The 15,286-nt window shown below is 40.4% G+C and overlaps 1 protein-coding gene across 13 annotated transcripts in view; it reads left to right on the top strand.

Annotated features, from left to right (window-relative positions):
• The window catches only part of mapk8ip3 (mitogen-activated protein kinase 8 interacting protein 3), a 35,930-nt gene that overhangs the window by 17,075 nt on the left and 3,569 nt on the right, over nt 1-15,286 (top strand). For 8 of the 13 annotated variants that reach the window (XM_034212937.1, XM_034212946.1, XM_034212939.1 and 5 more), the window contains 19 exons: nt 1,754-1,811; nt 2,111-2,263; nt 3,746-3,803; nt 4,083-4,234; nt 4,521-4,577; nt 5,984-6,154; nt 6,945-7,104; nt 7,992-8,042; nt 8,780-8,869; nt 9,176-9,331; nt 9,528-9,693; nt 10,240-10,440; nt 11,167-11,350; nt 12,435-12,554; nt 12,779-12,859; nt 12,970-13,037; nt 13,467-13,615; nt 14,219-14,390; nt 14,498-14,611. In XM_034212937.1, coding sequence (XP_034068828.1) covers nt 1,754-1,811; nt 2,111-2,263; nt 3,746-3,803; nt 4,083-4,234; nt 4,521-4,577; nt 5,984-6,154; nt 6,945-7,104; nt 7,992-8,042; nt 8,780-8,869; nt 9,176-9,331; nt 9,528-9,693; nt 10,240-10,440; nt 11,167-11,350; nt 12,435-12,554; nt 12,779-12,859; nt 12,970-13,037; nt 13,467-13,615; nt 14,219-14,390; nt 14,498-14,611 — 2,361 coding nt within the window. The remainder of the gene's footprint in view (nt 1-1,753; nt 1,812-2,110; nt 2,264-3,745; nt 3,804-4,082; nt 4,235-4,520; nt 4,578-5,983; nt 6,155-6,944; nt 7,105-7,991; nt 8,043-8,779; nt 8,870-9,175; nt 9,332-9,527; nt 9,694-10,239; nt 10,441-11,166; nt 11,351-12,434; nt 12,555-12,778; nt 12,860-12,969; nt 13,038-13,466; nt 13,616-14,218; nt 14,391-14,497; nt 14,612-15,286) is intronic. The other 5 variants (XM_034212944.1, XM_034212947.1, XM_034212950.1 and 2 more) reach the window with 1 other exon arrangement.

Below are 15,286 nucleotides of genomic sequence, written 5' to 3' on the forward strand. Positions count from 1 at the left end.
TTTGAAGGACACACAGCCAAAACTAAAGAACAAAGTGCTTCATCAGAGGTTCTTTTTTCGTTGGACTTCTTTGTTTACTTTTGTAACATAGTTACATTACTATAATAATAATAATAATAACTTTATTTGTATAGCACCTTTCATACAGGGGATTGCAGTTCAAAGTGCTTTACATCAGTAAAAAATAAGACATAAAATCAGTGTAAAACAAGCAGCAAGAGCAAAGCATAAAATGGGATAAAAATAATTAAAAATAAAAACATGGGGAATAAAACATAGAGAAATAGTGCAATGTCAATCACAGAGAATAGTGCAGTATAATAGTGTAAAATCAGTAAAATGCTTTGGTAAAGAGATAGAGAGAGTTTTAAGCTGCCTTTTAAAAATGCCTAATGTATTGGCTTCCCTAATATTGTTGGGTAACGTGTTCCACAGTTTTGGGGCGTAGTTTACAAAGGCTGCATCACCGATCTTCTTATGACTCTGGTGACCTCTAATAGACCTGCATCTGATGATCGCAGTGTTCTGGCGGGTGTGTAATTTATTAGAGAGTCAGCAATGTAGCTGGGTCCTTGTCCATTTAGAGCTTTGTATATGAGGAGAAGCACCTTAAAATCAATTCTAAAAGTTACAGGAAGCCAGTGTAGAGTAGCTAAGACAGGACTAACGTGTTCCCTCCTTTTGGTATTCGTTAGTAGTCTAGCTGCAGAGTTTTGAATGAGCTGGAGTCTTCCAATAGCTTATAACACTTGCACTTCTATTTGCTAGCGCTCCAACAAATTGTATGTGATAGGCTAAGGGGCGGGGCATTCTCTAAGCAGTTGACCAATCACAACAGAGCCAGCCAGCTAACTAATCAGAGTAGACTGGGCTCTGGTTTCAGACAGAGGGTGAAAAGAGGAGCTGCAGCACAGGCAGTATGAGGAAAATAAAGAGCTTTTTGAACATTAAAGCATGGAGACATGTCAGAGTAGAGGAACAACATACAGATATGATCCTGGAAATAAGCAGAACAGGACCCCTTTAAGACTGCAGTGAAAAGCGTCAGTCTAAGCCTGAAGTAGACACAAGTGGAACCCAGAAAGATGGACACCAACCTTTATGTAATTTTGATGTTGTGATATGTGATCTGCCTGCAGAGATTTCTAACCCAGAGTTCAGCAAGTACTCGTTTCTCTGTGGACAGCACACACCATGTGGCACTTCGTATAATATAATGTCTTGGCTATTTTGTTTTTGTTTTGTTTCTTATTTCCAAATGTTTCTGTGTTGAAGCTTCTGCTTATACTTTGTGCGCTTGGCTTCTGTTGCACAGGGCCTGCTGCTTGCATGTACAATTTTCAGTTGATATCCAGCAATGATAAAGATAAAAAGATTTAATTTAGGAGTTAATAGGTTGAGCTTGACATTAACATATGTGTATGTGCAGTCAAATATTGTTTAGTCTAGTTTCATCCTAGTGTTATCCAGATATTTAACATCCCTCTTTACCTGACGTAGTTTCCTTGTTAGCGAGAGAGGTCCAATCAACAATCTGTTCATTCATTTTCTTATTTAATTATTAAACCTTTAATAAAAGGTACGGGATTGAAAACCTCCACAATCCTGTACCTTTTATTGAGGGTTAAATAATTAGATTGGCTGGTCTGAAAGGCTGCATTGCAACTTTGGGATTCTAATTGTTCTTATCTATCGTTGTATTTATTGATGTATGGATGTTTGTGATGGTTAACAGAGATGTTATTTATTTCAGGGATGGGTAAAGAGGTGGAAAACCTGCTGACAGAGAACAAACAGCTCCTAGAGACCAAGTAAGAGACACAGAGAAGATTACTGTGTGTGTATTTGTCTCTGATATGGATATGAAACAAGTTGTGATTAATGTATATATACAATGGAACTTAAACATACTGGCATCACTTAACCTTACATTTAGCTAAGAAGCTAATATTTTTCACCAAAGATAGGACACTTTTTTAATTCAACATTTATATTTTTTTAAGTGAATAACAAATCATCTTTAATTAAAAGGCAGTTCTTATGAGTGTTATCATTAGCGTTATTGATCTCAATGGTTTTGATATCTTTCTTTTTGCTCTTTTCTCCACAGAAATGCTCTCAACATTGTGAAAAATGACCTTATTGCCAAAGTGGACGAGCTGTCGGGGGAGCATGAGGTGCTGAGGGAGGAGGTGGAGGCTCTGAGGCAGTCCAAGAACAAAGTGGAGGCCAGAGTCAAGGAGCTGGAGGAGGAGCTCAGGAGGTGGACATACCAAAGTTGTATTTTTGTTAACATGTATGTTACGTCCCCACTAGGGGATGAGGAAATGCAACACACACCAGTTGGAATTGGTAAATAATTATAAGGAGTTTATTAAACAGCAGGATAACAAAATGGAAGGCAAGCAACTTGAAACAAACAATAGGGCCACAAGGGTGCGGGTTTAACTGAGCACCCAAACAAAGGAAGGACTCTAAAAAGGGAGCCTATTTAAATACAAAGAAATAGACACTAATAAACAAAAATAGTAACAAAACAACCCTCACTATTAAAGTGGTACAGACTAACGAAAAGGAGTCTGTATGAAAACACAGCTAAGCTAAATGACCGCAGTCAACGTAAATGCTAAACTACTCTAAACATATCTAATCATAACCACACTACTAAACACGGACCACACGAGTTAACCACTGTTAACAGATTTGTACACAATCAAAGAGCACGTAGCGAGAGGCGTCTGTTCACACAACAGAGCCTCCCGACTGATCGTTGTCCCCAGGCTTTGTAGTCGTCTCGGAAGGTGTGCGCCGGATGTGCGCTGGGATTGGAGCGTGTCGGGCCCGGCGTGCTCCAATCCCAATCTTCGGGGGCGGACCAGGAGATGGGTAGCCAAGGACCTCAGCGCAACCGCACAGCTCATTTACATAAAACACATTCAAAACAGAGTTACCAGGACCGGGGAGGCGGCGGCCGTAACAATGATGATGATATGATCCCTCAAAATTAGAATGAATAAAGAAACAGGGCAGCAGTTAGGAGACAATTACATTCATCCTTCAGCCTAACTGCTGTTGACCTGCATCTTGGAAACAAACACAGACGAAGAGTAACATGATAGTCTTGAAAAGGTGACATGAGAACAAGAGGATAACATGTTTGTATACAGATCTCAGTTTTTCTGGTTTCATGAAACAAAACTTGTTCTCATTTAACGTCTGTAATTTCTAAGGTGATAATGTTACTTTGTTCTACGTCCTCAGTTGGAATAGTTTCTGCTGTTCACCAGGCTTTATTCATTTTCAGTATGCTATTTTATTTGTATTTATAGACAAATGTGCGTTCAATAGAAAGATCACTTTCACAGGCAGTTAAAGCTGACGTTTTACTGCTAAAAAGTGCTAAGTAGTAATTTTTTAAAACTCATTTTGACGCAGTGCCAGAGGCTGAACAAACATCTTTATGACACCTAATAAATCTTAAGCGACATTACATACACTTGAGACAGTTTGAGGTCCCAGAAGAAATTCATGGCTGGTCATTTTAGATAGAAAGAAAGTAGATAAGATCAAACTACAACTGAGAAGAGACACAGAGTATAAAGTGTGTTTGTCTGAAATACTTACCAAAACACGAGGCCTTCTCAAAAAGGTCCCACATTTCTCCCAGTCTCAGTGGACCAGCATGTCCAGATGTTCACGAGTCCAAATAAAGTTTCCTAATTCGTTGTTTCTCTCCGGGCTGCAGGTTAAGAGCAGAGGCTCTCGGTGCGTCTCGGGACTCAAAGGATGAAGCAGGCGATGACGTGAGTAAACTGCATTACTGAGTTATTTTCAAAAGTAAAATAAATGAATACTTCTAAAACAAAATGTAACTATGTGTAAACTCAACTGTCTTAATTACTCACATTTGAGCAGATGGAATCCTCATTATTCTACATTTTGGTTGTTTGGTTGCAGTGGAAGAACACTTTGAACACATTCAAACTTAACCCGCTGCCAGTATAGGGCACCGCTCTGCATGTAAATCTGTGCTTTCACATCTTCTGTAATAACTAAATGACGCTCTGCTCTTGTGTGTCCAGTTTTCATCGCCCATGCAGGACGGAGACATGACGATGACGCAGCGGCGGAGGTTCACCCGGGTGGAGATGGCCCGAGTTCTGATGGAGAGGAACCAGTACAAAGAGAGGCTGATGGAGCTGCAGGAGGCCGTGCGGTGGACCGAGATGATCAGGTAGACCAAAGGAAGCTTTAAACTAGGGAAGGAAAAACGTATGTGATCACAAGAAGCATACAGCAAACTAAAAGGTCTACTATGCTCTCCAAAAAGCTGCAAGATCTCTCAATACTCAGGAAACTAAACAGTTTTAAGCAGAATTTTGTGTTTTTATACTAATTATCTTACCGTACGGGTATATTTTTCAAAATTGTCAATTTAAAAGGTTCTATTTTTGTGTGCTGTGTTAGTTTGGCTCTACTTTAATTGTTTTCCTTCTCCTCACACCTCTGTTCCCTCTCAGGGCGTCCAGAGAAAGTCCTCAAATGTCAGAGAAAAAGAAGTCCACCATCTGGCAGTTGTAAGAATCAGCTTTTTCTTCAACTTATTCAAATGATATATGAACTTCTTTGACTGTAACAACACTGTTGTGAATAATACTGTGCAACAATTACTTTTCCACATGTTATTCATGCCGTTACTGGCTGCTACATCACTGCTTTATATGACTTACTTTTAAAACTGGTGCTGCTTATTTTTATTAGCATGGATGTGTACTTATTTGATTTTATATTATTCAAATATGTTTGCATCTTTAGTTAATAGGAAAATCTACTTATTATGTTGGCCTTTTATCAGCAATGTCCCCCTTTGCTGTACAAATTAAATTTAAATTTAAATGTAATTAAAATGTAATTAAAATTAAATTAATTAAATTAAAATGATAGATAGATAGATAGATAGATAGATAGATAGATAGATAGATAGATAGATAGATAGATAGATAGATAGATAGATAGATAGATAGATAGATAGATAGATGGATAGATAGATAGATGGATGGATAGATAGATAGATAGATAGATAGATAGATAGATAGATAGATAGATAGATAGATAGATAGATGGATAGATAGATGGATAGATAGATAGATAGATAGATAGATGGATAGATAGATAGATAGATAGATAGACAGACAGACAGACAGACAGACAGACAGACAGACAGACAGACAGACAGACAGACAGACAGACAGACAGACAGACAGACAGACAGACAGACAGACAGACAGACAGACAGACAGACAGACAGACAGACAGACAGACGGATAGATAGATGGATAGATACTTTATTGATCCCAATTTGTTATCTCACTTTCAACTGCTCTGTACTTGTTATTAACTGATATTGATGAAACTGATTTGCTTGACTGTCTCAAATTGTAATGATTGTATGCATTGCTTGAATTTTACTTAACAGACTGTATGTGGTTTGTCTTGTGTGTCATGTTTTGCATTTTGTCTTTTTGTTTATGTATGTCTGTAAGTTGTTGCTATTGTCGGGACCCCCTTGAAAAGGAGATGGTGCATCTCAAGGGGTTTATCCCAATCAATAACATTTATATATATATATATATATATATATATTTGGGACATGTTTGCGTTGCAGTAGCATAAAAAACATGGCAATGTACATAAGAGAAATTAAGACACTAGAAATAAACAATCCAAAATATTTCTGAAGTAGAAATAAGATAGCATTAAAAAGTAAAAAAATATACATGTGGAAATATACATGTCCAGTAACAAAATATAATGCAGGATATTAGATATACATTAATTGTGCAAGAAATTGATTATTCAATATTAAATTGAATAATCAATTTCTATGGAACAAATAATGGATTTATGAATTAGAAATAACCTGATTGATAACAAATGAATCTGTGAAACATGAAGGTAAAACCCCTCTTCCTCTATCCTCCAGCTTCGCCCGTCTCTTCAGCACGTCGTCCAGCCCTCCGCCCGTCAAGCGGCCGTACTACAGCGTCAACATCCACTACAAGTCTCCCTCGCCCGCCAGCTTCTCTCAACGCCGCAGCCACACCATGTGCCAGATCTCCACCTCCAACCGCACTCTGGAGTTCTTCCCCGAAGAGTGAGCAGGAACCAGATAGAAAACTTCTTTAAACCTAACCTCTCTAAAACCTCCGTCCTTACCTGCCTCACACTCTGCTGTAGCCTGAACGCCTGGTCGCTTGCTCGCTTTGCAGAAGCTTGGAGAGTAGAACACTTCAAGCTGCTTATTCAGAATTCAACATAGAAGTGGCAGGTTTAATTCACACACTGTTGTGTGTAGTGCCTTCACATCCCTTTAAGACAAATGTGTTCATGCATGTGAAAGGAAATATTCTGAATAACGGTAACATGTGGTTTTAGCTATTGTATAACTTTTATATGAACAAGATGATTTGGAAAGATACAGTTATTTTTAATAGTAGAGTTTCTATAGTTACATAATTTTAATTGTTATTCCAACATTTAACATTTTTTTGAATTGGAGAGTTTGTTTTCATGTATCCTTCTCAAGTTATATATTTGTTGTAACATCTCAGGTACACAGACAGAAGTACATTTGGCGATAGATCTATCACTCACACAAAGACACAAAGTTATAATATTGAACATTTACAAATATTTTATGATTTTCTTGTGTGATCTAATTCAATGGCTTGGCTTGAGCTGGAATAGAGTTGACTTTCACTTGTGCTGATAACCACTGCTTTCCTCTAGCTCTTTTGCTGCTGGCTGGCCAGGCTGCTAACGCTTCGCTCTCTCTCTCTCTCTCTCTCTCTCTCTCTCTCTCTCTCTCTCTCTCTCTCTCTCTCTCTCTCTCTCTCTCTCTTCCCCTCCTCTCTTCCTCTCTTCCCTCCGCCTGTTGCTCACAGACTGGCCAGTAACGGTGTTGCGTCTCTCCTCAGCGACTCGGCACTGTTGGCCCGCCGAGAGCAGCGGCGTGAACAGTACCGGCAGGTCCGCGAGCACATGAGGCGCGACGACGGCATCATGCAGGCGTGTGGCTGGAGCGTGCCGTCTCGCTTCAAACAGGTACACACACACACACACACACACACACACACACACACAACCATCTGTTATCCCTCTTGATCTCCTTATACATGTAGAATAACCCCGCAGCTCACTGATGTGGATAAGTTACTGACAGAAACAGTCAATAAATCATGAAAACGAATTATGATCCGATACAAAGGTTGTGAAATAATTTGGCTTTATTTAACTTTTAGTGAGCGCGTGGCGAACTCATGAGGTTTTGAAGTTTATTTTATGGATGTCACACAAAATATTTTTTAAATACAGAATAACCTAGTATAAAACTCAGCACAATCTCTCATTCTGTGTGTCACTGAAGTTACTCCTGCAAAAACAAGTTAAGTTAGAGGTAAACTCCCTGATTTTACACTAGAAAGTAGAGATTTAAAAAGATTCTTAGATTTTTTTATTTTGATATACTTTATTAATCCCCATGGGGAAATTGTTTCTCTGCATTTGACCCATCCTAGTGTTAGGAGCAGTGTGCTGCCATTTTGAACGGCGCCCGGGGAGCAGTGTAGGGAACGGTGCCTTGCTCAGGGACACCTCGGTAGCACTTGGTCTTGCCGGGACTTGAACTGGTGACCTTCCAGTTGCCAAGCTGGAAGGTCACCAGGATGGTGGAGTAACACCTATCGACTTCGCCACCACCACCACCACGTGTTATTTATAGCCATATATTTTTGGAACATCATTTCCTAATCTCAAACTCCTGTTGACTCTAGTTTGAGCCCATTAAAATAATAGGATCAATTCATTGTTGGTTGGGGTCTTTTTTTGGAAGGTGTTGATGTTAAAAACATGCATACACCTTTTTATGAATAGTAAAAAGGTGTGAGCAGTGTGTGTTTGAATCAGGTGTCTCTAACTCTGGTCTCCCGCAGCCTGGAGCTCTGCCAGAAACCGCTCAGGACAGCCCGCTGAAGAGACAACAGGTAAGTGGAGCCTTTCCTAAAACATACACAGATAACCCAGACAGGGTGTTCTGTGCTTTGGAAACTGAGAGACCGTCAGCTCTATTTAAAAGAAAAATGGAACAAAGTTTGCACCAACACTGTAAGAGTAATAGTTTGCCATGAACTCTGGAAATGCATAAAAGTCAAGAGACAGTTCTCTTTTTTCTTGTTTTTAGTATATTGCTTTGGAGTTTTAAAAATACAAAAGGCCTGTCCTAATGTGCACAATGTAGTGACTGCTTTTTTGTCTTTTGTTTTCTTAGTTATGTTCTCTGTATTTTATATGTTTGTGTTATGTGTTATGTGTAACGTTGCTGCCTTCTTGGCCAGGTCAGCATTGCAAATGAGATTCTATCTCAATGCTTTTATCTGGTTAAATAAAAAAATGTATAAAAAAAGTTTAACTGTACAATATTCAGACTTAGATATTACATTTTAGTGCCATAATCAAAAAGAAGATTCTATCTGAAAGCACCATTTTGAGAAGATGTGAATAGTTCAGCAGAGATAAATCCATTGTAGAAAAGCCAAAGAAACAAATATGTCCATTGACAGCACTTTCTACAGTGGAATGATGATGTTTTACATTTACTTTACATGCAACGCTTGTAAACACTGAAAGTCCTCACTAGTGGATAATAACATTGGATGTTTCTTGAATGAGCCAGATAATAATTCACTTATTTGATCATTGTGTTATTACCTTCTTTCTTTAGCCGCCAACCGAGAAGGAGGACAACCGCATGAAGAACGTTCCCGTCCCGGTGTACTGCCGTCCTCTCGTAGAGAAAGACCCCAACAGGAAGGTGAGCAGTTCAGAGGATTAACATTTTATGGGATATGATGAACAACAGTAACTCTAATCAAAAATGTATCGGCATGTTCAATCTTCTCTGGGCACTGACACTTTGACGCAGAATCAGGAAAAGTTACCCTCAAAATCTGAGTTTAAAACATATGACTACAAGAGGATTGGTGACACTAAGTCACAATGAGGCTTCATTAGAACCACGCAGCCTTTGCTCCTGAATACAAATAATAAAAATGGCACTGCGCAAGTCATCCAAGGGTCAGGTGGAACTTTATTCAAATATGCGTGTGTGTGTTTGTAGTTGTGGTGTGCAGCAGGTGTGGACCTGACGGGATGGAGGGCCAGCTGCCAGGAGTCGGAGTTAGCCAAAGCTCCGTCGGGGGGCAGCGACCCTCTGCATGCTGAGGAGAACGGAGGAGGCAGGAAGAGCAGCCACACCTCCCCAGAGAAGAGGATGGTAGAGTAACACCTGTCATATTACTTGAGTAAAGTCAAAGCTGGTATTGTACACTCATTATGAAATGAGTCATACATGTGGAAGAATCATATTAACAGCCTGCATGGAGTTGAAACTATCTAGGACATGAACATCTGTCCTTTTTCAGTTTTTGTGATTGTGGTAAACCCTGTTCTCTTCTCCCTCCCCTCCCCAGTCGAAGGAGCTGCAGGAGACGGACACCATGAGCAGCAGAGTGTGGATCCTCACCAGCACCCACTCTGCCAGTAAGGTGGTCATCATCGACGCCAACCAGCCCGGCTCGCTGGTCGATCAGTTCAACGTCTGCAACGCCCATGTGCTCTGCATCTCCAGCGTGCCAGGTGAGGCGGAGAGCTGGTGTTAGGGAGAGGCGCTACAGGGACATTTGCTGAAATGTGGGCTATCTTGCTTACATAACATGTTTTCTTTTTGAATAATGCAAAGAAAGCATGCACCATTTCACTGCACTTAACTATTTGTAGATTTTACATAGGTTCACCAAAAGGTAGCAAGGTAGGTACATTTTCATCTGGGTGATATTGGTCAACATTTGAAAAAAAAACCTTATAGTTGCAATTTTATACATCTGGAATGTTAAACAGTGAGGCCTTTTGTATTTTTAATTGAGTTGTTACTGAAATGTTCTCTTTTTTTAGAGTCTGAAAAATGCAAACAGACATCTCTTATTTACTGCTAGTCATCAGATTGTGAATCAACATGTGTGTGAGTGCAGTTGTCATCGGATTTGTATCATTGATTCAGAAAAGTGTATTTACCTGCGCCTTATTTTTCTGCCGAAGAATACTCCTGAATATGTACTGCAAATACTTTGTTGTTGTGTTTACAGAGAGAAAGTGTGTGTTAATGTGTGTGTTTGTTGTGTCCAGCTGCCAGTGAGAACGACTACCCCCCCGGAGAGATCGTGTTGGACCCCGGTGACGGGGGGGTCGGGGGGGCGGGCGATGACTCGGGCGGCGTGGAGGGCATGCTGGCCGGCATCACGCTGGTCGGCTGCGCCACCAACTGCAGCGTTGCCCGTAGCAACTGCTCCTCACGCACTGACACGCCCATCATGGACAAAGGACAAGGTGGGCTCAAAGCTCCTGCACGTTATCATCATCACAGAGAGGTGTTAAGACCACTGGTTTGTGTATTATTCATACTAGGGCTGCACAGTTTTTTACATTATCGTAATGTGCAATATCCAAATCGCAGTAAACGCAATATTTGTTAATAGCTGTATATTTGAGAATATCTGAGCTTATAAAAAAATCCTTGTTTGGTACAGATCCTTATTTTTATATCTATTTTTTTTATTATTATGTGAATAATGTTCCCAGAAATTAGATTTCCTCAAATACCAAACTCTCAAATGGCTTTTCCCGGGAAAACAAAATACTACTCCTCTTATCAAAAGATTTAAAGAACGCCTGAGAGATCATTTATCTACTGTTTCGTAACTGTTTTTTCCGTATATACACACTCGTAAACTTGTCATATTTCCATTTTTCTTTTTTTTAAATGTCTGTTATTTTAGTATTTGTTTGCCATCATTATTGAATTGTATATTGGTCTTGTGTTTTCTATAAAATTCAAAATTTTAACAATAAGCCCAGTGGGTTTTCTGCCTCTTCCTGCACTGATTATCATTCGTTATCTGTTATGTTTTGTGTATTTTTTAATTGTGCAAAACAATAAAATACAAATATATAACGCAAGTAGTATCACAATAGCAATATTAGTACAAATATTAACAATTAGTAATTTGTTCTAAACTGCGCTGCTCTAATTTCAACAATCTTGTGTTTCCCCAGCCCCCACCGCCCCCCCCATGAATGGTAAGATCCACCCCGCCCAGTCGGCTGAGGAGGCGACGGAGGCCACCGAGGTCCCCGAGTCCACGGCGAGCCACGGAGAGCTGAGGTCGGGACCCCCGGGACCCTTCACTGAGCACGTCTTCACCGACCCCCCGCCCCGCCTCTCAGACGCCTCGGACAGGTGGGAGCCAGAGCCTGGGACTCAGGAGGGTCCGGGGTCCGATCCCTGACCTCTGAGTCAACATGTTGAAGTTTGGTTAAGATGCTGAACCCCACATTGCTACAGATTGCATGGCTAATGGTTGGTGTGAATGTTAGTCACTCCTGTTATGTGTGTGAATGGGTGAATTGACATATTGTTAAAGCGCCTTTGAGTGGTTGCAAAAACTAGAAAAAAGTTATTTACAAATGCATTTAATTTACCATAACATAAAGACAACCATCAGGAATGTCATAAACAAATGTTTATAGCGTGAAACATAAAACCCTATAACCTTTCCAACATTGGCTCTGCTGGGAGTGATACTACCCAAAGAGCAAAACAAATATATTTTACTTACCACCAGCATTAAAACATTATATTTATAATTTGTAGTTATGTTCAACTCAATGTAAATTATTAATTACACAATTACAGAAGTGAAATGGTGATTGGGGACGCTTCGAAAACAGTTTGAATGAAGTAAAAAATGTAGTACTGCAGTTGTTACAGTAGGGAATAATTTGCTTAGGTATTCAACCTTAGACACAGTTCATCATTTTCTCCTCTCACTGTCTCCTTTCCCGTGGCATAGGTCTACGGCCTTGGGTATTGCTGCTATCTCTTAAGGAGGGGCAGCTTGGGCGCATTGTTGTTGCCAGTCTATGACAGAGCACAAGCCGCCATGAGGTAGCTTACTGTTCAGGGACGTAGTTTCCCTGGCGCATATACTTTCCTATGGACGAGAGCTCTAGTTAGATTCAGGGTCCATAATGTTTAGTGTCACTGATGAAGAATGTTGATTATTACACTCCGAACTAGTTAAAACCTTGAGCTGCAGAAAGAGTTCTTCAGAATTGGTTTGGCAACCGCTGTGTCATCTCGTGACACACCACCTGTCTTGTCAACTCTCCGGCCGTAACTCCAAATAAACCATCAGTGTTTGACATCAAAGCTCCAGCTCTCCTCGTGCCTCTCTGAGTCCTGTTTCCAATTGCTTCAGAAGTTTCCCCCACAGTTGTTTTTCATTTTGAAACATAAGTTTGTATTTCGTGTTTTCCCACAGGAGCTCAGGTCAATCCAAAGAGGAATCTTCCCAGCCTTCAGAGTCTGAAGACGGGGGTGAAGACACCAGGAACTACGCCAGCGTGGCTCCCACCATGTGGCTCGGGGCCCAGAACGGCTGGTAAGTCGCTCCGCAGAAGTACTCCTAACTTCTGCTGAAGCCACACAAAAATAACACATATCCAAAAAGGTAGACGCTGGATAGGAAGATTCTTTCTGGTTCTTTCCCCAAAAGAACCAGAAAGAGTGCTTGTATCTTCCATCCTTTATACATACTCTTGTCTCTTGAACTCTGTATGCAGTTTGGTTTTGCTCTGCAGTATCTTGCCTCTGTTCTCCTTCAAGGCTCTACGTCCACTCAGCGGTTGGAAACTGGAAGAAGTGCCTTCACTCCATCAAACTCAAAGACTCTGTGCTCAGCCTGGTGTAAGTGCTCGTTGTTAAACTCTGTTATTGTTTGCATAATGTTGTGTAGTTCAGAAGTCTTTCTGGGATGTTCTGTCACTGCAGCAGTCTCATCTCTTTTCTAATTGCAGACATGTGAAAGGTCGTGTGCTGGTCGCCCTCGCTGACGGGACCCTCGCCATATTCCACAGATCAGAGGGTATTTCGGTTTCTAAATATATTTTTTAAAGCAGAGTACATACACACTGAAGTTTTAGGAGGTTTTATGGAACAAGAAAAATACAAATCAGAATGAAAAATCCCGAAGTCAGGTATCACATGGATTTACAGGAACACAGAGTAGAGCTGAAACCTTAATCAAGTAATTGCAAGCGATTTTATACGTAGATTTTATAGACCAAACAAGGTCGTAACAAATCGAGAAAATAAAAGTTAGTTGCCGCACTAAAAACAGGTGTAGGTCAACTTCAATGTTTGTACAGTATAACATTCAAAAGCTTCTATCAAGGCTTTATCACAGTCCTGATGATAAAACACTAACTGTGAAAAATGCTTTCAGTAAGTCCCGGACAAATGTAAGAAGAAAGTGATAGATTAGTTGTTAATGTACGTTTGGTTTTGTCCCCAGATGGCCAGTGGGATCTGTCGAACTACCACCTGATGGACCTGGGTCGGCCTCATCACTCCATCCGCTGCATGGCTGTGGTCCACGATAAGGTTTGGTGCGGATACAAGAACAAGATCCACGTCATCCAGCCCAAGAGCATGCAGATCGAGGTGAGTAAGGAATCCACGTGAGGTTATTGTTTGGGGGCAGGTTTCCGAATTTCATAGGTTTACCCGCCAGCTCCTATTAAACTAATGTATTCAAAATAAAGACATTCAGATCATAAAAGACAAAACAATCCTAATTGTAACTAAAATGTTTGATCATACAGCAATCAGGCTACATCATAAAATCATTGAATGCATGCATTTAACATATGAGACTTTCAATCAAAAGCTGGCTTCATTTTTGTAGTTTTTACTCTCAACCATATTTGAGCCATTTTCTCCTGTGATGGTACGCGCTATTTTCATGGTTTTTACTAGAGATATTACTGCTGTATCATGTATGTCACAGATGTTCAACACTAGTTTATATTGTGCAGGAAATCATTTAATAATTGTTCTGGGGGGGTCATAAAGAAGTATTAGTGGTCTAAACTGAAATTCAAAGGGTTGAAAGGACTCACTATTCTTGTTAATGATCACGAAGGAGGTAAAATAACATAAATATCATTCTATGGAACATCAGAGCATATTACAAGTGCTGCACAATGGTTAAGTATAATAATACTGTGTTATTGAATTGATCCACTCCTCTTCCTCACTCTGTAGAAGTCCTTCGACGCCCACCCTCGCAGGGAGAGTCAGGTGCGGCAGCTGGCCTGGATCGGAGACGGTGTTTGGGTCTCGATCCGCCTCGACTCCACGCTGCGTCTCTACCACGCACACACACACCAACACCTGCAGGACGTGGACATCGAGCCGTACGTCAGCAAGATGCTGGGTGAGATTATGATGGCAGTCTTTTCTGATAAATGTGAATTATTCTGGGGTTATTTTCTCACTGACAGGCAGCATTTGTTCTCCACTGACTCTGGTTTTGATTCACAGGTACTGGCAAACTGGGCTTCTCTTTTGTCCGCATCACGGCACTTCTGATTGGTGGAAATCGTCTCTGGGTAGGAACTGGAAACGGCGTGATCATCTCCATCCCACTGACGGAGAGTGAGTTTTCATTTTTTCAGTTTACAACACGGGACTCAAACCATCTGTCATCAGCTTTGATTTCATTTAAAGTCCTAACAGTGAGAGCAGTGCCTGTCTAACGACTAAAAAGGACACATGGTCATCTTTATTCTGTCAGCAAAACCTGCAACATCTCAATCCCTATTTTAAAAAGTTCTTTAGGGAGTGATCAGCAGTAACTCAAATCCTCTTTAAATCGTAATCTTTCGTTGCTCTTAAAAGTCTTTGGGGCGTAAGTTACTTCTGCTAAGGAGGAACATGTTTAGATGTGTTAGTCTGTCTGGATGTTACTTAGCAGAATATCTCAAATACTTTTTTTGTTTTTAAAAAGACTGGGGAGAAATCTGAATCCACCATGTTGTCACTTTACATTTCAGCTTCAATACTCCAAACATGATTTCTTCCGAACTTTTTTTCTAGATTCCTTAGTTTGAGACAAATAGGCCATGACTTTGCACATTTCTTTGCTATTTAGAAATGTTTTGATTATCTTAAATTCAGCTAATGGAGAGACTCAAACCCAAACAGAGGGTCTTATTCCTCACAGATCTATTCTCTTCTTTAGCATACTCCCCCTGCCTCTTGATCTCCCTCTTTACACCTTCTTTTTCCTGCCTCCCCTCGAGGGTTCCCCCTCGTTCACAAACAAACTTT

This window comes from Gymnodraco acuticeps, unplaced genomic scaffold (assembly GCF_902827175.1).
Source record: "Gymnodraco acuticeps unplaced genomic scaffold, fGymAcu1.1, whole genome shotgun sequence".
Classification (NCBI taxonomy): domain Eukaryota; kingdom Metazoa; phylum Chordata; class Actinopteri; order Perciformes; family Bathydraconidae; genus Gymnodraco; species Gymnodraco acuticeps.